Source organism: Hyperoodon ampullatus (assembly GCF_949752795.1).
Source record: "Hyperoodon ampullatus genome assembly, chromosome: 4".
Lineage (NCBI taxonomy): Eukaryota > Metazoa > Chordata > Mammalia > Artiodactyla > Ziphiidae > Hyperoodon > Hyperoodon ampullatus.
This window is the reverse complement of record NC_136917.1, coordinates 47,935,020-47,959,010: the sequence shown is the minus strand read 5'-3', so window position 1 is coordinate 47,959,010 and position 23,991 is coordinate 47,935,020. Positions and strand designations below refer to the sequence as shown.

The window sequence follows — 23,991 nt, the reverse complement described above, 5'->3', positions numbered from 1 at the left end:
ATTTCTATTTTTTTCCAGCTTTACTAAGCTATAATTGGCACTTAACATTGTATAAGTTTAAGATGTATAAAATGTTGATTTGATACATTTACAAACTGTAAAATTATTACTACCACAGTATTAGCTACCATCTCCATCCCATCATATAGCTACCATTCCTTTTTTTTGTGCTGAGAACATTAAGTTCTACTCTCTTAGCATATAAATTACAACTTTTAACCAATGTAACTACCTTCTATTTCCTCATGGAGGTAACTGTAGGCAAGTAACTGAGTATGGTTTGAAATATACAAACATTTAGCTACGAGCAAAGCAAACATAAAACTTCCTATGGCCAAACACATCCCTTTTAAATTTTTTAAAGGGGCAAAACTGAACATACACATTAATATACCCCAAAGGCTTATCTACTCTCAAACATAAAAATAAGAGGCATGTGTGGTGTGTATGTGTGTGTGTACACACCATGCTTGGTGACCAATGTTTTTGTATTGTCTTCCTTAGAAATTATTCAGCCATCTAAAGATTATTCTCCAACTTACTTGATTTAATATCAGTTAAAATTCTTAAAGGCCTTGAAAATTATGTTTAAGCTGATATATTACAGAGTAACATAATCACAAATGACATAAACAATTTAGGAAATTCAGGTTAACTACAATCTCCATGATAAAACACTCTCCATCACAGTGTCACAGTATCTTGTTGTGTAGTCTTCATGGTTTCACAAATTGATACCATCTCACTTATTTATTTGTTTACTTACGTACTGTGAACTTTTTACCACTAGAGGTAAACACAATAAAGAAAGAGAATTTGGGGGGTTCCCTGGTGGCACAGTGGTTGAGAATCTGCCTGCTAATGCAGGGGACGCGGGTTCGGGCCCTGGTCTGGGAGGATCCCACGTGCTGCGGAGCAACTAAGCCTGGGAGCCACAACTACTGAGCCTGCGCTCTAGAGCCGTGAGCCACAACTACTGAAGCCCCCGTGCCTGGAGCCCATGCTCCGCAACAGGAGAAGCCACTGCAATGAGAAGCCCGCGCACTGTAACAAAGAGTAACCCCCGCTCGCCGCAACTAAAGAAAGCCGGCGTGCAGCAACAAGGACCCAACACAGCCAAAAATAGATAAATAAATAAATAAATTTAAGGAAGAAAAAAAAAAAAGAGCATTCGCCTTCCTTGGTGACCAGAACATGTAGAAGACTTTCAATGAACAGTTTTGAATAAAGAAATATATGACTACTCAATAATTGTATCAGACAGGAGGAATAGGTCTCATTTTACTACTTTACAAGTGAGGCAACTGAGGCATTAATGATCATTTAGCTACTGAGTGACAGACTCAGAATTTTGGTTTCCTGATTTCTAACGCAACATACCACATTATTTCTCACAACTAAATAAATGCTCATGTGCAAGTGAAAAATATACAAAAGAAAATATGCTGAAGAAGAATATTCTTGCACAGATGAGGGTATCAGAAATGGATTGCATCCTAGTGGGGCACCTTTAGGCAGTGTTTTGATAGAAGCCAATGTCAGACTACAGCTTCTTTTATTCAAATCCCCCCCACTATGCGGGGGGAGGAGGGTGGAATCTCCCAGTAAGTATTACTTATTTCTTTGAGCTCCTGTTGTTTTTCCCTTTGGTGTACTTGTAATGGAGGATTAAGAAAGAGAAATGTGAGTTGTCCCCTGATTTTTGTTGTAACAAAAGCTTGTTGCTGAAATTAGCTATTCTCTCCCTCCTACTACCCCAACACAGCATCCATTATTCTTCCCTTCCAAAGCTGTCTTGGTAAAATCAGCCCAGCTGAGACACCAGACCTAATGTGGGATATCTCCCATAGGATATTCAAATTTCTTCTTCTGGCTTGCCTTTTGGGTGCCAGGGCAAATCATTACGAAAAAGAGACTGAGACACTGTCAAATGGGAAAGGCAGACCTAGCCTGGCTGCAACTGGCTCTGTCCGGAGCCTCTTCATTCTCTAAGAAGGAAGCCAGTGTTCATACAGGGCACATGGAGTTACCAGCTGTCCGTGCGAAGGGACCCCTGCCCCCTTCCACTAACCAGGGAATATTTTATATTAAGTTGAGATTATCCTCCTTTAACTTTTTATTTTTCCCTGTCAATAGTTTTGTATTAAACTATTCAGAATTGTGTGGTACTTGTTTTTAGGATCCCATACTTCTCTTTTCATTAAAATATGCTGTTGAGTGACAGTTCCTAGAATTTTCATCAGATAACTTCTCATGTCAGTCCCCTTCATCCTCATTGCTTTCCCTCTAAAAAACTGGCATCTGGTAGTGATGATTTAGAAGTCATTTCTGCTCACCTCATTCCTGATTCAGAGAAAAGAGTAGGGGTTAAGTCCGGCGCTTACTCCATATGAAATTTAGTCCTGAGCAAGCATGGTTCCTACTGTACATATCTACTGGGCAAAGGAAGAAACTGAAACACAGCTGGGCTCCAAGACTCCTCAAGTTTGCACTGATGGTCAAGGCCTGAGCTCCTGTGTTTTAAAAGAGTAAGACTGAAGGACGCTGGGCTACTGAATTAAATACTGTAGGTGCCGAGATGGGACTGGGAGTCCCCTTCACTGGGTAGATCACAGAGGTGTGTAGGAGATTGCAGAGTTGGCACTGTCCTTGTGGAAGCTGGGTGGGGAACTGGTAGGGCCTGGGAGGCCTCTCAGACACTGAGCTTTAATGGGCCTTAGATTGGGCCATTTCACTGTTATCACAAAATAAACAGGAGGCGCAGAGGCACGTTATAGCAGGCAACCATCCAACGTCATTGATGCTGGCCCTCCAACCCTGTCCTCACAACACGACTGGGAGACAGGTGTTCCTGTCCTCATTTTACAGAGAATGCAACAGTCAGCGAGGTGAAGCCTCTTGTTAAGGATCCTACGATCAGTACGTTGCAAAGGAGGAGCTTTGAGTTCTGCTCCTCCATTCAAACCTCCTTCCAAACCAAACTCCAACCAGACTAAAGGGCTAGACTTTCCCATGTTGTAAGACTACAGCTGGAAAGGATCACGGAGGACACATTTTAGGTCAATTCTCTCTGTTTACACTACAAGAGAGTGGAGACCCTCGACAGAAGTGATTGCTAAGGTCACAGAGCGAGTGCGTGACAAGTGGCACTCTCGGAACCCAGAGACTCGGTTTCTTCTTTCCTGTGCGGCCCGCTGGGGAGGCAGGGGGAGGAGTTGAGCCGTGCCGCAGCTGCCGAGGCCCCCGCGTTCCGGGGGCGGTCCCTGGCGGCCGCGCATTCCAGAGCCACCCGAGCAGAGCGTGCCCCGTGCCCAGCCGCGCGTCCCGGCCACTGCTGCGCGCTCCCGCCTGCCCGGGGCTTGGAGCTACGGGGCACATTCGGGGCCGAGATCCCAGGGCTAGGGGTCGCATCCCGCTGCTGGGGCCCGTACCGTCCGAGGAGACCTGGAGGCGCGTTCTGGCTGCCTCTACCCCAGGAACTTTTCGCAGACCTGGCACGATTCAGCAGCGGCGGGGGCCGTGGGTTTTCAAAGGAGCTGTGCGGATCCAGGGTGAGTGGGGTTATCAAGTGTCGTGCCTGGGACTCTGGCTCTCGTGCTGCCTCCACCCCAATGCCCTCCCAACTGCCCACTTTTCATCTCCTTTTCTTCCACATTTCTCCCCCTTCATCACTTTTGCTTTTCTCTTTTCTCCTTCTGTCCGCCCCTAAGTTCCAAAGACCTTCGGCGCTCGACCTTGGGCCTCCCCGGAGGCCGGAGCTTGGATGGGTGGGCTCCCAGCCCCACCGGAAACGGGCCTCTCTCGCGTTTCCCTGCCCCTGTCCGGGGTTGGGGAGCGCGCCCCCTCCTCCAGCAGGCTCTGCTGCCTCTGCTCTCCAGGCGCGGCGTCAGGGCTCAGCTCCCCAGCCTGAGCACCGCTGTGGGCGCTGCGCCGGCAGTTTGGGTCTTTGCACCACCCAGAGCAGCAGGCTATCTGTCTTACTTTTCTCAAAGTCCCGCGTGGAGGGCACCAGGGGTTTGGAGTCAGGGGTGGTGGGTTCCAGCCCTGGTCTGTCACGAGCAGTTTCTCTATCTGTGAAATGGAGAAAATACCCTTTGCATACAGATCAAATGAGAAAGGGAACGTGCAAAGTAACTTGGAGAGAAGCCTTCCTCCCAAGCTCCCTCCTCCTGCCGCTTAGGACTTGGTTGTTCCAATTGCCAGTTCTCTTGCACCACTGAACCCCCTTGAGTGTAGGGACTGTCTCTCATCCTCAGCGCTTGGCACAGGGCCTGGTGAACAGGTGCCCGATACTGCCTACTGAGTGTGAGAGAGATGTAAATCGTTAAAAACCCATACAACCGTCAAGGTTGTTTTTTGGATTCAGTGGCCAGGCTGGGCTCTTATGCATGCAGCTCCACTTGTTTCTTCTTGACTCGTTTTAGTCTTGTTGGCAGCTGGGAGCTTGAGTCTCACATTTGTCTATAGATTCCCTCAAAGCTCTAGGCTGTAGTGTTGAGAGCTGCTCAGTTATTCAAGGATGTAAGATTCCCTGATCATCTGCTATGATCTGTGGTCCCAGTGCGGTGGGTAAATAGTCCATAGTCCGGAAGGATTGTGAATGCTTGAATAAGGTGGGGCTGGGGGTTGGATGAACATTTCCCTGGGAGCCAGGAGACACTGAGTTACCTTGAGGGGTTTCCCTATCTGGACCTTGCTTCCCCCACCTATAAAATGAGGAAGTGGAGGTGTAACAGTTGGGTGTCTGTGGTTAAGGGGGATGTGCTTTGAGGGTTATTCAGGGCACTCAGCAATCCTCTGAGCACATACGAGACAGCCCAGCTGAGCCTCAGGACATCATGTACTTCTGTCATAACAACAACCAAAAACAGCCAAGGAGAAGCGTTTCTCTGCTCCAACCGAGACCTCTTGTTTCCAGCTGTCTCGGGGTTATGAATCGCGCCACGGGGGTTATAACTCATGTCCCATCAGATCTTCCAAACACTGACCTCTCAGAGCGTCAGTGCTCTGGGCTCCGTCCCGTAAAACGTCTGGGGATTCCCTGTCTCTGGCCCAGCCTCAGAATCACTCAGCCTTGGTGAGGTGTTTGAGACATAAAACAAATCAGAGACTCTGGGGGCCAAGTGTGGTTGGGTCACATATTGGGCCCACGGGTGCCAGACCAAGGGGGTAAAGAGGTAGTTACAAGCCTCAGATGCTTTCCCAGCCATATTCTGATCCTTTTTTTTTTTTTTTTTTTTTTAAAGAAAAGTGCTTCTCAGAATAAAATGACTTACAAGCAATTTTTGTTAGCAGTAGCTAGAGAATGGGTAACTGACCATTCTGGTGAATGTAGTGGTGGTCCTGCACCTGGTCCTTCTTGTGGCGTTTCTAAAAGAGGCCCCCGCAAAGATCCACCTTGTCGACTATCAGGTAAAATAAAAGAACATATTCTAGAGGAAATAATACCCACAGGACTTAAAAAAAAAACAAAACATGCCGCCAGAAAGTGTAGAGTCTGCTCTTCCAGGGGAAAGCTCAGTGAAACACAGTATATTTGTAATAGATGTTCTGTTCCCCTACACAGAGGTGCCTGCTCTACTGCCTATCACACTCTAACGAAATATTAGAATGCTTTAGTGAGACATGTACAAAGTTTCAAATAAATACATGAAGTGCAAAAAAAATAAAAGAGAAAAGAAAAGTGCTTCTGTTTCTTCTCCATGGATTAAAGCATAAAAACACAGGAAATATTTCCAAGGAAAGAGGATCTTTATCTTGATTGTCTTACACTGCCACTATTGGCAGTGGTATCAAAGACACACGTGTACTCGCACTCACAGTTTATAAGAGTAAATGTTGGTATTACCACACATTGCTGACCCCCTCCCTGATTGGCCAGGTAAGCTGAATAATGTAATAATAATCATACTTGACATTTATTGAGTGCTTGCTATTAGCCAGGCATTATTTTAAGCATTTTACATAATGCTATGATCTTTACCATAATCCTATGAGGTAGGGACCATCACTGTATCCATTTTATAGATGAGGACACTGAGGTCCAGAGAGAGTAACTCACGCATGATCACACAGGAAGTAAGTGGCAGAGCTGCAATTTGAACCCAGGCAGTTTGGCTCCAGGGCCTATGCTCTGAACCTCATTGCCGTTGGGAGGATCTGGATTCAGATCTTGCCTCTGCTATTTACTTACAGGGTGACCTGGGGGAGTTAAGTGAGAATTTGGCAGCCACTGGACTAGTGAATCACTAGGGACTCTAGTACCCTTCCAACTCACTAGGGAAACAGACAGTGAACCTCAAGTGAGAGTGGTGTACATCTGGGAGTAAAGTGAGAGTGGTGTACATCTGGGAGTAAAGGGAAACAGACAGTGAACCTCAAGTGAGAGTGGTGTACATCTGGGTGTACATCTGGGAGTGGTGTACATCTGGGAGTACATCTGGTGTACATCTGGGAGTACATCACTAGGGACTCTAGTACCCTTCCAACTCACTAGGGAAACAGACAGTGAACCTCAAGTGAGAGTGGTGTACACCTGGGAGTAAAGGCTAAGAGTTAGGGTAGCCAGGAAGGGCATCAGGTCAGAATTATAATTGCCTGGCACATTAAACAACAGCAAAACAGATTCAGTCACTAAATTGTGTGACTTTAAACTACTTAGTTGTGTGTAGATACAGCTTCCTTATTTTGTTGATTTGGACCCTGGTTGGCTGATTGGGCATGTGAATTGCTGGTAACCCGCTACATAGGACCAGGGGAAAAGAAATGGAGGAGGGAGAAGGAAAGACAGAGAAAACAACTGGGTTCCCCAAATCAGTTTCAATTAATGATGACACATATCTGTCACACACATCACTCCTCCTAATTCCCTGCCCCAGGCTGACACTGATACTCAGGACTTTTCAACAAACCTCCACAGGGCAGGAGAATCCTTCTTAACACGGTGCCCTGGACGGCCTCTACGGATTGATTGTGAAGCGTCTATCCAGCCCTCTCAGACTTCCCACTTCGTTCCTCTGGGATATGTACAGTCGAGGGAGTAACAAGGGGCAAAACAGGAGACCTTTCTTTTTGAGTGCCCTGGGTGGGATCTTAGGAAACACCTTGGGGCTGTTTAAAGATTAATCTTCTTTTTCCCTCACTCTTCTCTATGTTTTCTTTAATGGTTTTCAACCCAACACACCATCTTGACCTGGGGCGGAGCTCTCCAGGGAGCAGAGTCAGTCTTTGAGAGCTGGCCCCTTAGGGGTCACCTTGTCCATCCTCTCCTGTTGACCTACAGGAAACTGAAGCTCACTTTGAAAGAGGGACTTACTGAGGATCACACCCTGCATTCGTTTTCTAATGCTGTAACAAATTACCACAAATTTAATGGCTTCAAATATATTGTATTACAGTTCTAGCAATCATAAATCTAGTATGGATCTGCCTAGAATAAATCGAGGCATCATCAGCCTGCGTTTCTTTCTGGAGTCTTTAGGGGAGACTTGGTTCCCTGCTTATTTGAGTTGCTGGCAGAACTCAGTTCCTGTGGTTGTAGGACCAAGGTCACTGTTTTCTTGCTGGCTGCAAGCTGAGGGCCATTCCCTGCTTCTCAGGCCACTGCATTCCTTGGTGCATAGCCCCCTTCCTCCATCTTCAGAGTAAGTAACAGCCAGTCAGGTCCTTTCTCTGACTCTGCTGCCTTCCTCTTCACTTTTAAGGACGTGTGTGATTAGATTCGGTTCACCTGGATAATCCAGGATAATCACCCCATCTCAAAGTCCTTAACTTTAATCACAGCTGCAGAGTCCCTTTGCCTCTTCCCTTGACTCCTCCCTCTGAGCCATGCTTCCTTGTTCATATCTAAGGTTTGAGGACCAGGATGTGGACATCTTTGAGGGGTCGTTATTCTGCCTACCATACACAGCAAGGCCCACTTTAGCAGAGGGACTTGTTCTGGATCACACATCTTGGCAGGGATTCGCACCACTGTGGTGCCCTTGCAGCTCTATCACTGACACCCCTCCACCCCCCAGCCCTCCGAGAGCCAATCTCATGGAGGTCTCCTTTGTCAGCCCAGCAGCAGCAGGCACTTAGTCACTGGCAAATAACAATGATGGATGGTAGAGGCTTAAACAGGATGCTGTGGATTTGGCCCGGGTTTCTCCTCTGCTGGCTCCCTGTTGGTTTCTAAGACTCTGTGATTGGCTGGGTCAGATAGTACGTGCAGTCTTGAACAGCTCTGGCTGCTTTCTGATCTCTTTGAAATATCCTGGTGTTTTTCCATTTTTCCAGCCACGGAGGAGCAGATAGAAACTCAGGCAGGGAACAAGTCTTTAGACTGTTAAGAATTTTGGAGGAGATAGAAGCCAACTGGGGTAAAATGAGAACAGAGTGCTCCTCAGGGACCTCGGGTCATTGGAGAAAGTCCTCTGATTTGCTTTATTTCACATTTTTGATAGTTGTGTGTCCTGCCCATTCCTTCCACTGGCCCCTTTCTTTGGAACAAAGGTCCCTGGTGAAATGGACTCCTTACTGAGTTGGTAAATACTTGAGGCTAACTATTACATAACACTGTTTCCAAGAGTAAGTGTGAGGCTGGGATGGCCTTCTCACACTGGACTTGTCGTGAGAAATCTCCTTCCCTTTTATCAGCCTCTCTGTCCTCTTTGGAGAACAGAGAGAGAAAAGTCCATACTCCGGGCAGTAACCCCCCAATCCCTACACATCCGCCTCTATGCCCAGCCCCTGAACACAGGGAATCAAAACCTGAATTTGACTCACCAGCCCAAGCAAGTCAGTAGGTGGGAAGCCTAGAGGACATTATTCTGAAAGGCCAGTGCTCCTCTGCCTGGCACGTACAAGGTGGACTGGGAAAGAAAGAGGCCCCATAATCCTTCCTCAGTGTACAGAGATCAAGTCATAAGGTGTTATTTTATTCAAGAGATAAGGTTCTGACTTTAAGGTCACTGAACTTCTACAGGGATGAGGATCCTTTCTGGACCTCCCCCACTAACTAAGTTCTAGGAGTTAAGCTCAAATCTAAAGTTCCCCAGTCTGTCCATATTCATTTCTTTGTCAATCTCACATTCACTGGGCACTTACTGTGTGCCGGAGCAGAGCCTGTGATGGGTGCTAAGTGAACAGCAGAGAACAAGAGATGATGCAGCTACTCTCCTAGTACTTGCACTGTACTTTGAGTGGGCAAAGATGGCCAATAAAAACAGACAAACAGGGGCTTCCCTGGTGGCGCAGTGGTTGAGAGTCCGCCTGCCGGTGCAGGGGAAACGGGTTCGTGCCCCGGTCTGTGAGGATCCCACATGCCGCGGAGCGGCTGGGTCCGTGAGCCATGGCCGCTGGGCCTGTGCGTCCGGAGCCTGTGCTCCGCAACGGGAGAGGCCACAACAGTGAGAGGCCCACATACCGCAAAAAAAAAAACAAAAAAAAACCAGACAAACAAGCAAACACACAAGCTAGTTTCAGGCTATGAAAAGTCTATGAAGAAAATAAAACAAGGTATGAGATAGAGAATGGCTGGTGGATAAGATGGTAATTTAATAGGGTGGGTCTGGAAAGGCTTTTCCAAAGAGGTGGCGTTTAAGTTGAGATCATGGCCACTGAGACACTGGATATTGAAGAGATCTGGCGGCAAGAACATTTTAAGAAGAGGGAACAGCGAGCGCAAAGGTCTTGAAATGGAACAGCGCTTGGGACTCAGGTCACTAGGTACCCCAGACTACTAGGTGGCCAGTGGGGTCCCTTCTTGGTACTTGAGTTGCCCTCTCTGTCTGGCCTAAATGCTCCATTCTTTTCTGACAATCTCACCAGCTCTTTCAGAGGGTAGAGCCTTAGGAAGAGGTGCTATAAACTGGGCCTTGCTGGTAAACCCCCTAGTCTACTCCCCTGTGAACCATTACCTCATTGTTCACATTCTGCAAGCTGCTTCAAGAGACGCCTCCAGCCTAAATGACTCAGAGCTGGTTCTAGCTGCCTCCTCCCTGGCCTCGTGTCTAGTGGAAAGGAATCATCAGCACTGTCTTCTCAGAGCTCTGGCAGTGCCGGACTAAGGCCACACCTGCAGGAAGCCACCTGCCTCTATCTGCCTTTCACTCTGGCATAATTAAGTTTGCCTGCCATCAGGAAGTCATTTCTTTTATTGCATTCTTCCTTGGAGAACTCCTTGGTGGTAAAACTGGTTGGATAACCACTGGCAGTCTCTCAAAAGTTAACTGTTAGCTGCAGTTCAGATGTGGAGGGTGTGCATTTCTGGTGGAAGGTCAAAGCTGGGACAGACATCAATGGCTGTTTGTTTATGAAACTATCACTGCAGTTTCCTAGATCAGTCGCAGAGCAGTCATGGTGCCCAAACTAATGGTGGAGCCTCTGAACTTTGTGTGAGTTTGGGAGCTGTGTTCACTAGCTCAGTTTAACATTTATGAAGCCCTTACTGTGTACCAGGCATTGTCCAAGTAAGTGCTTTATGTGCATTAGCTCATTCAACTTCCATGGCATCCCTATGAAGAAGTTACTATTAATAGTTATTATTATTCCCATTTTACAAATGAAACTGGAGCTTTAAAAGGTTAAGTTTCTTGCCAAAGGACTATATGTGCTCCCAACACACCAAGTATCTCATCAGCTCTGGGCTTTGTTGATGATGTTTATTCTACTGATCTTGCCTTTCCCCGTATTTCTTTCTTTTGAACTCCTACTTACCTTCCAAGTCCATATCAAAAGCCTCCTTTTTTGTCTTCAATTTTACTTAGACAAAAATGAAGGCATGAGGATTAATATTTTTTTGAGCATCTGTTATTTTCCAGGACTCCATACATATTATCTCACTTTATCCTCGCAATAGGATGTTGCAGTGCAGTGCTTTTAGTGTCCCTATTTTAAAGATGAGAAGACAGGTTTAGCGTTTTTAAATAACTTGTCCAAAGTCATACTTCTGAGGGTGGAAAGCAGGATTCAAATCAAGTACTCTATTTCTTTCCTCCTTGGAGATAGCATGTAGTTTGTACCTTTAGTCCACTTTTCTGCCTTCTATTGTAATTCATGTCTTTTCCTCCAGAAGAGCCTGAGCCTCTTAAGGGAAAACACTGTATTTCTCTTTGCCTCCTAAGGGAAAACACTGTATTTCTCTCTGCCTCCTAAGGGAAAACACTGTATTTCTCTCTGCCTCCTAAGGGAAAACACTGTATTTCTCTCTATCTCCACACCCACTCCCCAGTGTTAATCACAGTGCCATAAATGTTTATTGAATTAGAATGAATTGCTACTCTACTAGCTTTATACTTGGACTGGAGAAATAGGTCAGCTTAACCAGTGCTGATGCTGGTTGATTAAAAAAAAATTGTTAATATGGATTAAGCATCTATCATCTTTGTTGATAAAGCGAAGACACAGTCCAATTTAGGGATGCTAACAAACTCTAGCCAAAGGGGTAGATATTTGCAGAGGGTCCCTATGGTCAGGAATTATTAATCATAGGATGAACATTTGTAGAGTGCTTACTGTTTGTCAGAACACTGCTAAGTACTGTATGTGATTATCTCATGGAGTTCTCCTAACCCTACAAGGCAGATACTATTATTTTCCCATTTTTGTTTTTGTTTTCAGCTGAGTAAATGGAAGCATTAGGAAGTTAAAGTAATTTATACAAGGTAGGTCAGCTAGAAAGTGGTAGAGCCACATTTAAATCCAAGCCGACTGGCCTCTAAGACTGGGCTTTTAACACTACTCTGCAGTCTGAGTGTTTAGGAGTTAATTCCCTGCTGTTTCCAAGTATTCTCTCCACTCTAAGAGCTTCCATCACCTTACCAGATTACAGGAGCTTGGGGCTTTGCTGACTTAAGAAATGTTTATTCAGTACCTATACACTGAGTAGAGAGGGAAGGCATTCTGTGAGGAGAACGGAGCTGTGTTGGGTAAAATCAGTGCTGGGGCAGAGCTGGAACCCAGGCAAAGTCCATTCCTCTCCTAGTCTTTCGTCCTCTATGCATGTTGGCTTTTTTTTCCAATTTGGTGGAACCTCCCACTACACGTAGGATTCCATTGTCTCTCCCTCTCTTCTCTGATGTTCTTACCCAAGGTGAGGAATAAATATTAGTTACAAGGCTTAGTCATTACGTTCTTCACTGGGTTGATTTGCATTTGGACCTTAAGTCAAAGGGATGAAATACAAACGATGGAACTATATCCATGAGTGTTTCTGACAGGACACTGCTTTGCTTTGCTTTTGGTGTGTGGGTGCGTGTGTGGTCCTGGAAAACTATCTCACTGCCTCACCTTTGGGGAAGTTGGTTAGGACTCTGGGCCTAAAGGTCCCCTTAGGTTTTTATATAGTAGAAAAGGTACAGTCAAGAAGCCTGTACCAGCCACTATGGAAAGCAGTATGGATGTTCCTCAGAAAACTAAAAATAGAATTACCATATGATCCAGCAATCCCACTCCTGGGCATATATCCGCACAAAACTTTAATCCCAAAAGATACATGCACCCCTCTGTTCATAGCAGCACTATTCACAATAGCGAAGACAGAGAAGCAACCTAAATGTCCACTGATGGATGAATGAATAAAGAAAATGTGGTACATATATACAATGGAATACTACTCAGCCATAAAAAAGAATGAAATAATGCCATTTGCAGCAACATGGATGCAACTAGAGATTATCATACTAGGTGAAGGAAGTCAGAAAGAGAAAGACAAATACTATATGATATCACTTATATGTGGAATCTAAAATAAGACACAAATGAAACAGACCATGGACATAGAAATCTCACTTGTGGTTGCCAAGGGGGAGGGGATTGGGGGAGGGAGGTTAGGGTTAGCAGATGTAAGCTATTATACATGGAATGAATAAACAACAAGGCCCTACTGTATAGCACAGAGAACTGTATTCAGTATCCTATGATAAACCATAATGAAAAAGAATATTTTAAGAAAGAATATATATATGTATAACAATCACTTTGCTGTATAGCAGAAATTAACACAACATTGTTAACATCGTTAATGTTAATGTTAATCAACTATACTTCAATACAAAAAAAAAGAAGCCTGGCTGGCTCTCATTCGTTATATTAGTTTATTCTCTATCACTGCTTTCCCGATGCCCCACCATCTTCTCCCAGCTCCCACCTGAAACAGGACAGTGATGGAATTGAAAAGAGCACTGCGAATCAGGAGGCCTGAGTTCTCCCCTGGGTCCTGCCATTAACTTGCTATGTGACCCTGGGCAAGTCATGTCCTTCATCTGTAAAATGGAAGGTAGATTATGTGGTTTAAACTAGATAGTGTCTAAATTTTGTGTAGATTTCTAGAATACCATTACTTTGTAGAAGTTTCACCTCCACGGAACAAACCCAGTAGGATACAGTATTGCTGTATTAGTTTTCTTTTGCTACCATAACAAATTACCACAGTTTTGTGGCTTAAAACATACATTCAGAATCTCACAGTTTCCTTGGGTCAGGATTGCAAGCACAATTTAGCTGGGTCCTTACAGAGCTTCAGTCAAGGTGTCAGCCAGACCTCATTGTCATCTGGGGGATCCATTAGGGCAGAATCTGCCTGCAAGCTCTTTCAGGGTAGATTTGTTTCTTGCAATTCAAGGCCAGCAGAAGAGTATCTTTGACCTAGGGGAAGCTTCAGCCCTCTTTTAAAGGACTTCTACCGGATTAAGTCAGACCCACCCAGGGTAATCTTTTCCATTACTTTAAAGTAAGCAATTCTAGAACCTTAATTACATCTGCAAAATCCCTTCACCCTTGTTATGTGACCTAACCTAATCACAGAGTAACACCAGGGAACGGAGATTATGGGAGCCACCTTAGAATTCTGGTTACTGTCATTGCTTTACAGAAATAGCCTATTTACAGTTGTAACTGGAGCATACTAGAGCCAGCTCTCTATTTTCTGAGGTCAAATGACTTAATGTATGAAATAAGTTCTAAAACTTACTTGTTCCTACACTAAAGCTACTCTGCTTTGAACTTGCTTTTTGAATGCAATACGTTATGCTTCCCTTTATTCTAATGTAATTACTCTCCAAGTTATTTTCTTCCAATACCATTAATGAATATATAATTATTCATAGAGGAAATAATCTAAATGTTAACTTTTATTTTAAATTAGTTTTTCTACTTGAAATTATATATTGTAGAAAACTACTAATTTAAGAAGTTTTCTGTGTCCTTAGGTGATTTCTAAAATCTTTTTGTTCCGTCAGTATTTGAGAGAGATGTGTTGAACTCTCCCACTATAATTGTAAATTTGTCCATTTCTCCTTATAATTCTGAGATTAGATATATTAAAATTAAAAATAGTTTTATCTTTTGGTATCTCTAGTTATACTTTTTGCCTAAAAGTCTACTTTGTCTGATGACAAGATAGCTCTACTAGCTTCCAAAATTTGTGATAGATGGTATGTCTTTTGTTTCCATTTACTTTCAACATTTCTGAATCCCCATGTGTCTCTTGTAAAAAAAAATTATATTTTTATATGCCCTGATAGTTTTTGTTAGTTTGGGTTTAAATTTACTATCTTTTTATGTGCTTTCTATTTGTCCCACCTGTTGTGTTTTCCCCCCCTTTTTCTTGTTTTCTCTAAAAATCATGTACCCTTTTGCTACTTTTAAATGGCTACCCTAGAGATTACAATATACATCCTTAATTTAACAAAGTCCAATGTTATTTGGTTATCTTGCCCTTTCCCAGACAATGCCAGAAAATCAGAACACTTTAATTCTGTTTCTTCTGCTATTTATTTACTGTTATTGAATATTTAAATCCTGTATTTTTATCTGAAAATTTATTTCATCTTAATACTTTTCAGTTATTTTTGTTCACTTTAAAGAAATCATTCTGCTTTCTAGATTCCATTGTTTCTGTTGAGAAGTTAGCTCTCAGTCTAACTGGTTTTCATTTGAAGATAATCTTTTTTTCTCTTTGTCTCTGGCTTTCAGCAGATTTACTATAATGCACCTAACTATGGATTTCATTTTATTTATCTCGCTAGGACTATAGGGCTTCTTTAGTTTGTGAATTGATGTCTTTCATCAGCTTAGTTCTTTCTTTCTCTAATGTTGTTTCTGCCCCATTCTCTCTTCTCTCTTTCTAGGACTCCAGTTACATGTATGTTGTATTGTGTCACTGTTTCCTCTATACCCCTTACCCAGTTTTCTGTATTTTTCACCCTTTTGTCTGCTTCATTATGATTTTTTCTCTCTGATCCTCCAATTCACTAGTTCTTTTTTCAGCTATGCTTCATCTGCTGTTAAGTCCATTCATTGAGGTTTTTTTCTTTCAATTAACTGTATTCTTCAGTTCTAGAATTTCTATTTGGTTCTTTTAAAAAATCTGTTGTGTTCTTTCTTATAGTTTCCAGTTCTCTGTGAAAATTTTCAATCTTGTTTTATTTTCTCCTCAAACATAGTAATCAAGGTTACTTAAAGTGTGTGTCTGTCTGACAACTCCAATATCTGGAGCTCCTGTAAATCTTTTCTTTTTTTTTTTGGCTGCGTTGGGTCTTCGTTGCTGCACGTGGGCTTTCTCTAGTTGCGGTGAGTGGGGGCTGCTCTTTGTTGCAGTTCACGGGCTTCTCGTTGTGGTGGCTTCTCTTGTTGCAGAGCATGGGCTCTAGGCGTGTGGGCTTCAGTAGCTGTGGCATGAGGGCTCAGTAGCTGTGGTGCATGGGCTTAGTTGCTCCGTGGCATGTGGGATCTTCCCGGACCAGGGCTCAAACCCGTGTCCCCTGCATTGGCAGGTGGGTTCTTAACCACTGCACCACCAGGGAAGCCCTGTAAATCTTTTTCTATTTTCTGTTGTTTCTGATGGTTCCATTCTAGTCATCTTGCCTTTTTTCACTGCTGCTAATTTTTGGTCACGATTGGACATTTGAATAAAAATTTGAAATTTGAATGAAAGTTTGAATTGTGATGTTATCTCCTCTAGAGAGGATGTAAGTTTGCTTCTGCCAAGCACCTGAATGTACTAGTGATCTGGAACAAACTTAATTCAATTTCAGGGACTGTGATGATTCAAAGCTGGGTCGCAGTCTCCGGGATTGGTATACTTCTTGTTCACTCTTAGCACTAAGAGTGCTCTTTGAAGTCCAAACTCAAAATGCAGGGGTTTTGCTTTCTCTGTCTTGGGAGTCTTGTACTTCCGAGTCTGTCAGAAACACTGCTTAGCCTCCATCCTCCACTAACGGAAATGCTGCTTCAAATGCCAGGCTCACCTCCCTGAATTTCTGTCTTCTTCCAGATCTTAGCCTGGTAATTCTTCATTATTTTGCTACTTCTTAGTGCCTTTGAGCAGATTTTTGGGGGGCCTAATTTTTCCAGTCCTCAGTAAGAAGATTGGTCAAAATTATCTAGTTTGTTGTTAATAGAAGTGAAAGTCCTGATCTTTGTAGATTGCATCTCTCTTTTTTTAAACTGAGGTGTAATTAGCATATGACATTATATTAATTTCAGGTGTACATGATTCAAAATTTGTATATGCTATGAAATAATCATCACAATAATTCTAGTTACCATCTAGTCACCAAAGTTACAAATTTTTTTTTCTTGTGATGAGAAGTTTTTTAAGATTCTCTTATCACTTTCCAAATCTGCAATACAATACTCTTGACTATCGTTACCATGCGGTATATTACATCCCCACAACTTATTTATTTTGTAACTGGAAGTTTGTACCTCTTGACCCCCTTCACCCATTTTACCCACTCTCTGATGCCTCTCCCCTCTGAAAACCACCAATCTCTTCTCTGTATCTATTGGTTTGGTTTAGTTTAGTTTTGTTTGTTCATTTGTTTTTTCATATTTCACATATAAATGAAATCAAACGGTATTTGTCTTTCTCTGGCTTATTTCACTTAGCATAATACCCTCAAGGTCCATCCACATTGTCACAAATGGCAAGATTTCATTCTTTTTATGGCTGAGTAGTATCCATTGTGTATATACACCTCACCTTCTTTATCCATTCATCCATTGATGGACAGTTAGTTTGTTTCCATATCTTGGCTATTAAAAATAATGCTGCAATGAACATAGGGCTGCATATATCTTTTCAAATTGGTGTTTTTGTTTTCTTTGGCTAAATACCCAGAAGTGGAATTGCTGGATCATATGGTAGTTCTATTTTTAATATTTTGAGGAAGCTCCATACTGTTTTCCATAGTGGTTGCACCAATTTACACTCCCACCAACAGTGTACAAAGGTGCCCTTTTCTTTACATCCTTGCCCACGCTTATTTCTTGTCTTTTTTGTAATAGCCATTCTAACAGGTTGAGGTGATATCTCATTGTGGTTTTGATTTGCATTTCCCTGATGATTTGTGATGTTGAGCATATTTTCATGTGTCTGTTAGCCATCTGTTTGTCTTCTTTGGAAAAATGTCTATTCAGATCCTCTGCCCATTTTTTTAATCAGATTTTTGTTGTTGTTGCGTTGTATGAGTTCTTTATATATTTTGAATATTAACCCCTTACTGGATATATGCTTTGCAAATATTTTCTCCCATTCAATAGGTTGCCTTTTTATTTTGTTGATAGTTTCCTTTGCTGTGCAGAAGCTTTTTAGTTTAATGTAGTTTTTTTAATTGTTTATTTTTGCTTCTGTTGCCCTTGCCTTTGGAGTCAGATCCGAAGGATCCTTCCCAAGACAAATGTCCAGGAGTTTACTGTCTATGTTTTCTTCTAGGAGTTTTATGGTTTCAGGTCTTTAATCCAGTTTGAGTTAATTTTTATGCATGTTGTAAGATAGTAATCTAATTTCATTCTTTTGCATGTGGCTGCCTAGTTTTCTCAATGCCATTTGTTAAAGAGACTGTTCTTTCCCCATTGTGTATTCTTGCCCCCTCTGTAGTAAATTAATTGACCGTATATGTGTGGTCTTATTTCTGGGCTCTCTATTCTGTTCCAATGATCTGTTTGTTTTTATGCCAATACTATGTTTTTGTGATTACTGTGGCTTTGTAATACAGTTTGAAATCAGGGAGCATGATGCTTCCAGCTTTGTTCTTTCTCCAGACTGCTTTGCAACTCAGGATCTTTTGTTGGTTCCATACACATTTTAGGATTGTTTGCTCTACTTCTGTGCATACCTTTTCTTAATTCTCTAAATCTAGAATGCCCTTTGACCAAAAACAGTAATAGTCTGACCTGGACTTAAAAGAGAGCTATGGATCTGGCATCTCCCTGTTCATACTCCTGGGTCTGTGTGGGTGCTTTGGAGGTAGCTGTACGTAGGGGTGAATACAGGGTCAGGAGACCTTTGAATCCTGTTTACTAATTTTATGATCACAAGCCTGTTAACCTCTCTCAGATTTAGTTTCCACATCTGTAAAATAATATATCCTGCACAGGATTACTGTGAAGTTTAAATAAATGTATGTATGGGACAAGGCCTAGCACAGTCCTTAGCAGTTGGTATTTGTTAAGCAAATGCTGGCTTGTGTAATTCTGTGTTTAAGGGGAGGGATACTTAACTTCTTTGTGCTCCTTGGAATTAAAAGAGTCATGTCTTTTGAGTAAATAATAGTAACTCCTAAGGGAGTATCTTGTATATAGCAAGTACTTAACAAGTGAATGAATGAATGAATACCCTAGACAGAGTTACTAGTCCTGAGAGTGCTCAACCGAAAACTACAGTGCTCTGTCAGAGAGTTGAAAGTTATTTGGTGGGGAGTGAGTCTCACAACTGAAAGGTAGATAGATAGCACAGATTAGTCACTTTGAATTTGGTTATTCTAAAACGCCTGACTTGTAGGAAATTTTAATTTATGAAATGTATATTTTTTTGTTGGCACTAGAAAATTTGCCATATGATAGAACTGACTGGAAGGATTCTTTTTTTTTTTTTTTTTTTGTAAAAGAACTTTCAGTTACTTAAGAAAAATGGTCCCAAAAGTAAAATTTGATGTTTCTGAAGCAGGCAGCAGGGAACCTCTGCTTTCCTTCCTAGACTGGACCAAACAGACTACTTGATAGATGGGATGAATTTCCCACTTTTGGAGAAGGTACAGTGTTTTCCTCCTTTGGAGGAACTACCATTTTTTTCTTTTTTTGCCCTTACACTTAGTCTTATTAATGGATACAAAATAGTCATTTTGGAATTCTTAACTTTTCCATTGCTTAAACTCGTGGTCTAAAGTGGAGCCATGATGTCTCCAGGTCACAGGGCAGGTGGTGTAGGGCCTAGATGGTGTCAGTGACTGATGGAGCCAGTGGCTCCTTTGTTTGTCAGCTTAGGGTGACTTTAACATAGTTTCTTAGACAAACACATCGAACATATGTTAAAGTTTATTATTTATTAACGAGGTAAATAGATAAAGTATACCAGTTTGAAGTAACGAGAATTTAGGCCTGGCTGCTGTTTTATCTTCCGTGGTCATAAAAACATTATATTTTTATCAATGATAAGGTTAAATTTGTGACATGAATGGCTTGTGCCATATTCCAACTTGACGCATTCATCAGAAATCACAAGTAATATATCTGCAAAGCAAACAATAAGCTTATTGATCTATAGTTATTCATTAGATGTACCAAGAAATGGAGTTTTATGCCCTCAAGGAGCCAGTCACCCAGATGCCAGATGAGGTCAAACAGAGGTCAGCTAGTCCTGCTTTTTCTCAAGCCAGTTTTTCCAGCATGCCATTAATGGTGCTGATCATATGGTTTGTGTAGTTCTCATTTGGGGGAAAATATCTTTTCTTTCACAGTGGGGAAAGGTGGAAGTTACTGGAACCTCCGTTACATGGGAGGGAACAGCTCATCAGAGAACACGCTGGAGGACTGAGAGGGTTGAAACAGGGAGAGGGAGCTCCCTGTGCCCTCTGACTCCTGGCCACGTGTATGGCCAGCCTTAGAGCCCTGAAGGGCCCTTGGGGAACATCACAGCTTGTGGCTTTCAATCTGTGTTCTGAGGAGCCCAAGGGGTCAAGCAGTAGCTGAACAGCTGTGCTGTACCAAGTGAGCAGGCTGTGCTAAGTGGGGACACCAGAAATATAACTGGGAAGAGTTGTTCTCAGATCTTTTCAGTTAGAAGAAAAAAATGACTTTAATTTCATTATAACATGTACATTTTGGTGTTATGGTTTAGTATTGCTCTGAGTTTGAATTATATATGTGAAGGGGGTGGGCACCCTAATCTCTAGTGCTTAGGGCCTCTAAGGACATTTATTCAGCTCTGCTTACTGGATAGGACCCCAAACCCCTCTCGCTGAGCACTCCCCAGCAGTCTAGAGGAGCTCCAATTTTATCTGTTTTTGTAACTGGGTTTTAAACAATTTCATGTGTGAAAAAGTAATAGTGGTGCAGTCTGGAATACAGGTTACAGACGAAGTTTCATTTATTCATCGATTTGTTCTGTTTTGTTTTAATTAGGGCCAGTGATCTGATCAGATTTATGTCTTTGAGTGATCATTCTGGAAGCGGGTGGGCTTGAAGGTGGGGGAAGACCTTTGGGCTTCAGTTTTGCCACCTGTGAAACAAGGCTAGTTCTAGCTTCAGTGGTTTTTGGTTGTGGATGAGCCTTGAAGCCTGAGTTCCCGTAAATGACAGGTTTTCCTTATGAAAATCAGCCAGGGAGATTATGTGTTCCTGGCATTTGGAGTTACAGAGATGGTTTGATGTTAATGGGTTTACCGGAAAGGGCTTTTGTGTGGTTCTTTTGGCCCAAGGCAAGCTAGCTATTGATGTAATCAGGAGACCACAATGAACGATTTCCCCCACCCCGTCCCTCTTTAACAGTGTGCGTCTCCTGTGACTCACGCTTCTGTGCCTTAGACCTTGGAGAAAGTGACCATGTTTCTGAGGCTGAGGCAGGGCCAGCCTGTGCCTCTTCCTCCAGGGCAGGCCCCCTGCCTTATAATCCTGTGGCCCTGAGAGCCTCACTAGAGGCTTCTCCTCCATCCTGGTGAGAATGTGCCCACATCTGACTTAGACTGGCTACAGAGCACGGAGGAATCAGTTCCCAAATCATGGAGCTAGGAAGAGTGGTAGAGGCCTTAGAGATCAGGGATTCCCAAAGCTGGCTGCACATTCAAATCACCTGGGAAATGGGAGTGGGGGAGGCCCCTCTGGAGTCTAATTCAGTAAGTCTGTGATGGGACCTCGAAGGAACGTTTTTTAAACTGTCCTTAGGTGGTTCTCACTTAGCACAGTATATGGTATTTGGTGACCACTAATCTAGTCTCATACTTTAATTTTATTTGGCTTGAAAATTGTATGTGTATGTATTTAGTCTTTTTTAATAAAGAAAAAAAGCCCATTTTTCCATCAACCGGTTGACTTGATAAAAATTAAAAGTTAGACATGCTCATGTTTATAAAACTCAACAGTATAAAAACAAATGAAGAATGAAAAGCAGGAAATTTTCCCACTCCTAGTCCATCTCCCAAAGGTAATCACTATTAACATTTTCTTCGGATTCTGCTTATAAATGATTTTACTTTTATATATCCTCACCTATCTATCTACTTAATTCTACAAAATCTGAACCAAAGGAGTTATCCTATACACATTATCCTGCACTTTATTTTTTTCCCCACTTAGGACTATTTTGGAGCTCACTACAGATCATCATTCTTTTTGATAATAACTATTAAATAAGTTAATATTTGTAACACACTTGGAACAGTGCATGGTGTGTAGCAAGCACTGTATATTTGTTAAATGAATGAAAATTGATGCCTGGTATTCCATTATATGGATATACTCTACTATTTATGGATACTTCTGTTGTGTTGGTTGCTATAGCAGGCAGTGCAGAAACAAACACCCTAGTATGCATATCTTGGAGACTGTACCTTGGGTATGGTAATCAATAAAATTACTTAATGTGGCCACAGTGGGCATGGAGCCAAAGGCATTAGAAAGGAAAAGCTATTGATTTAAGGAAAAGCAGGAAATAGGACTGGAATTGGGGATTTTGCCTGGGACCTTGAATCACAGAATTATATATCTTTGATCTAGAAGGAACTGTAGGAGATTGCTTATTCCGGCCTTGTGACTTCTGGGCAGGGAACATGTTGCACCTGTGATTCCCAGGTTGCGCGCTGAGCCCTGGGGAGCCGCAGTGAACTCACTGGAAAAGTGTGTGTCTGGGAGCTGTGGGATCTTTAAAATTTTTGACAGGAATATTGATATTTGACAACTCTCAGACATTGTGCAAACTACTAGTTCAAGATAATTTACAGTCTAACATTAATCATACTACATTCCTTTTGGTGATGCTATATTTTGTGATGCTGAGTTTTTGGCAGTTGCCATGATACTGCAAGCACTGCACACAAATGAATGTGGAATAGGAAGTGAGCACGGCATCGTCCCATCTGACTCCAAAGTTTGAAAAGTTGTGCAATGCCTCACAGTCGCACACATGCCATAAGTAACTGGCTAAGAGTGAAATACAAATTTTTTCTTTCAATTTCTGTGTATTATATTTTCAAACAGCTACTCATTTGTTAGGACATAAATGTTTATTAAATTGAACCTAACTACGTAATAAATGGAACTGCTAGGTATTTCTTTTGGCCTGGAGTGCTGTGAGAAAATTACTGAAGGCGCTGTGAATCGAAAAAGTTTGGGAACAACTGATTTACATCTTTATCCATCAGAACTCTTTTAAACTGCAAGTGAGAGAAACCAAACTGACCCTGGCTTTAGCAAAACTAGAGGATTATTCACTTATATATCTGGGCCGTCCGAGGTTGCAGATGGTGTCAGACTGGCTGGGTTCAGGTACTCAAATGAGGTCGTCAGGACTCCACTTCTCTTTCCATCTCTAGGACATGCTGTCACATGTGGGCAAGATAGCCCCATGCCCATTCTTTCCAGACTCACATCCTTTCAGTTTAGCAATCCCAGCAGAAAGAATCATCTTTCCCAATAGTTTGTGGATAAAAGCCCTGGAAGGACTTTGGTTAACCTAGCCTGGGTCACTTGCCTATTCCTGAATTGAGGCTATGGAGACTTGTAATGGCCAAGCCTAGGTCACATGTGCTTCCCTGTGCTCATGTGTGTGCCCTAACTAAACCACACAGAAAAGGTAGCCTCTCCAGAAAAGAGGAGGACCTGTTACCAGGAGAAAGGGAGAAGGGATGCAGGACCAAAAACAATGAATTTCCCATGTTACAGATGAGGGAACAGACTCGTGGTATGATAGTTTAATAGTTAAACATGAAGACTCTGGAGTCCCACCCACCTGGCTTTGCTTCCTTGGGGAAATTAACTACATCTACATCTTTTAAGGCTTTAGAGTCTTCATCTCCAAAATGGAGGTAACTGAAGATAAAGGCCAAGAAATAAAAAAGCATGACAATAATAGTCCCTACCGCAAAGGGTTGGTGGTTGAAGTGAGGAATAAGTGAGTTAATACACGTAAAGTGCTTAGGATAGGGCCTGGCACATAGGAAGCCCACAGTAAATGAGGCCGTTACTATTATTGATCAGGCAAATTAACGAGTACACAGCAGCTGGTAAGTGACCTACCTTCTGACTCCTGGGGTACAGAACGGTGAATTCTTCTTTCCTGTCTGTTGCAGAGTGAAGCAGCATGGATGCCGTCAGCCAGGTCCCCATGGAAGTCATGCTCCCCAAGCACATCCTGGACATCTGGGTCATTGTCCTCATCATCCTGGCCACCATTGTCATCATGACTTCCTTGTTGCTGTGCCCGGCCACTGCGGTCATCATCTATCGCATGCGGACTCATCCTGTCCTCAATGGGGCTGTCTGAGAACCTCCCAAGAGGGGCAGGTGAGGGATGAGGACAGCGTCCCTGCCCCCAGCTTCTTCCCCTTTCTCAGAAGAGCCACAGGAGGGACTTTGGAGCATGGACACTGGAGCTCGATATGTGAGGAGACCTGAGTTCTGGTTTTGATTCTGCCACTGGCCAGTGGTGTGAGTTTGGTCAAGGGACCTAATTCTATCAGTTCCAGGTTCCTTATTTTCCAAATGGGGATCGTGATTCCTGCCCGTCCTACCTCA

General features: G+C 42.8%; 1 protein-coding gene across 1 annotated transcript; it reads left to right on the top strand.

Moving 5' to 3' along the window:
- Positions 1–3,493: 3,493 nt before the first annotated feature.
- On the top strand, positions 3,494–23,740 carry SMIM3 (small integral membrane protein 3; the record flags this gene model as incomplete). The annotated part of the gene is made up of 2 exons (XM_079702855.1): positions 3,494–3,551; positions 23,547–23,740. The coding sequence occupies exon 2, from the start codon at positions 23,558–23,560 to the stop codon at positions 23,738–23,740; it is 183 nt and encodes a 60-aa protein (XP_079558981.1). The 5' UTR covers positions 3,494–3,551; positions 23,547–23,557.
- Between the last annotated feature and the right edge of the window lie 251 nt (positions 23,741–23,991).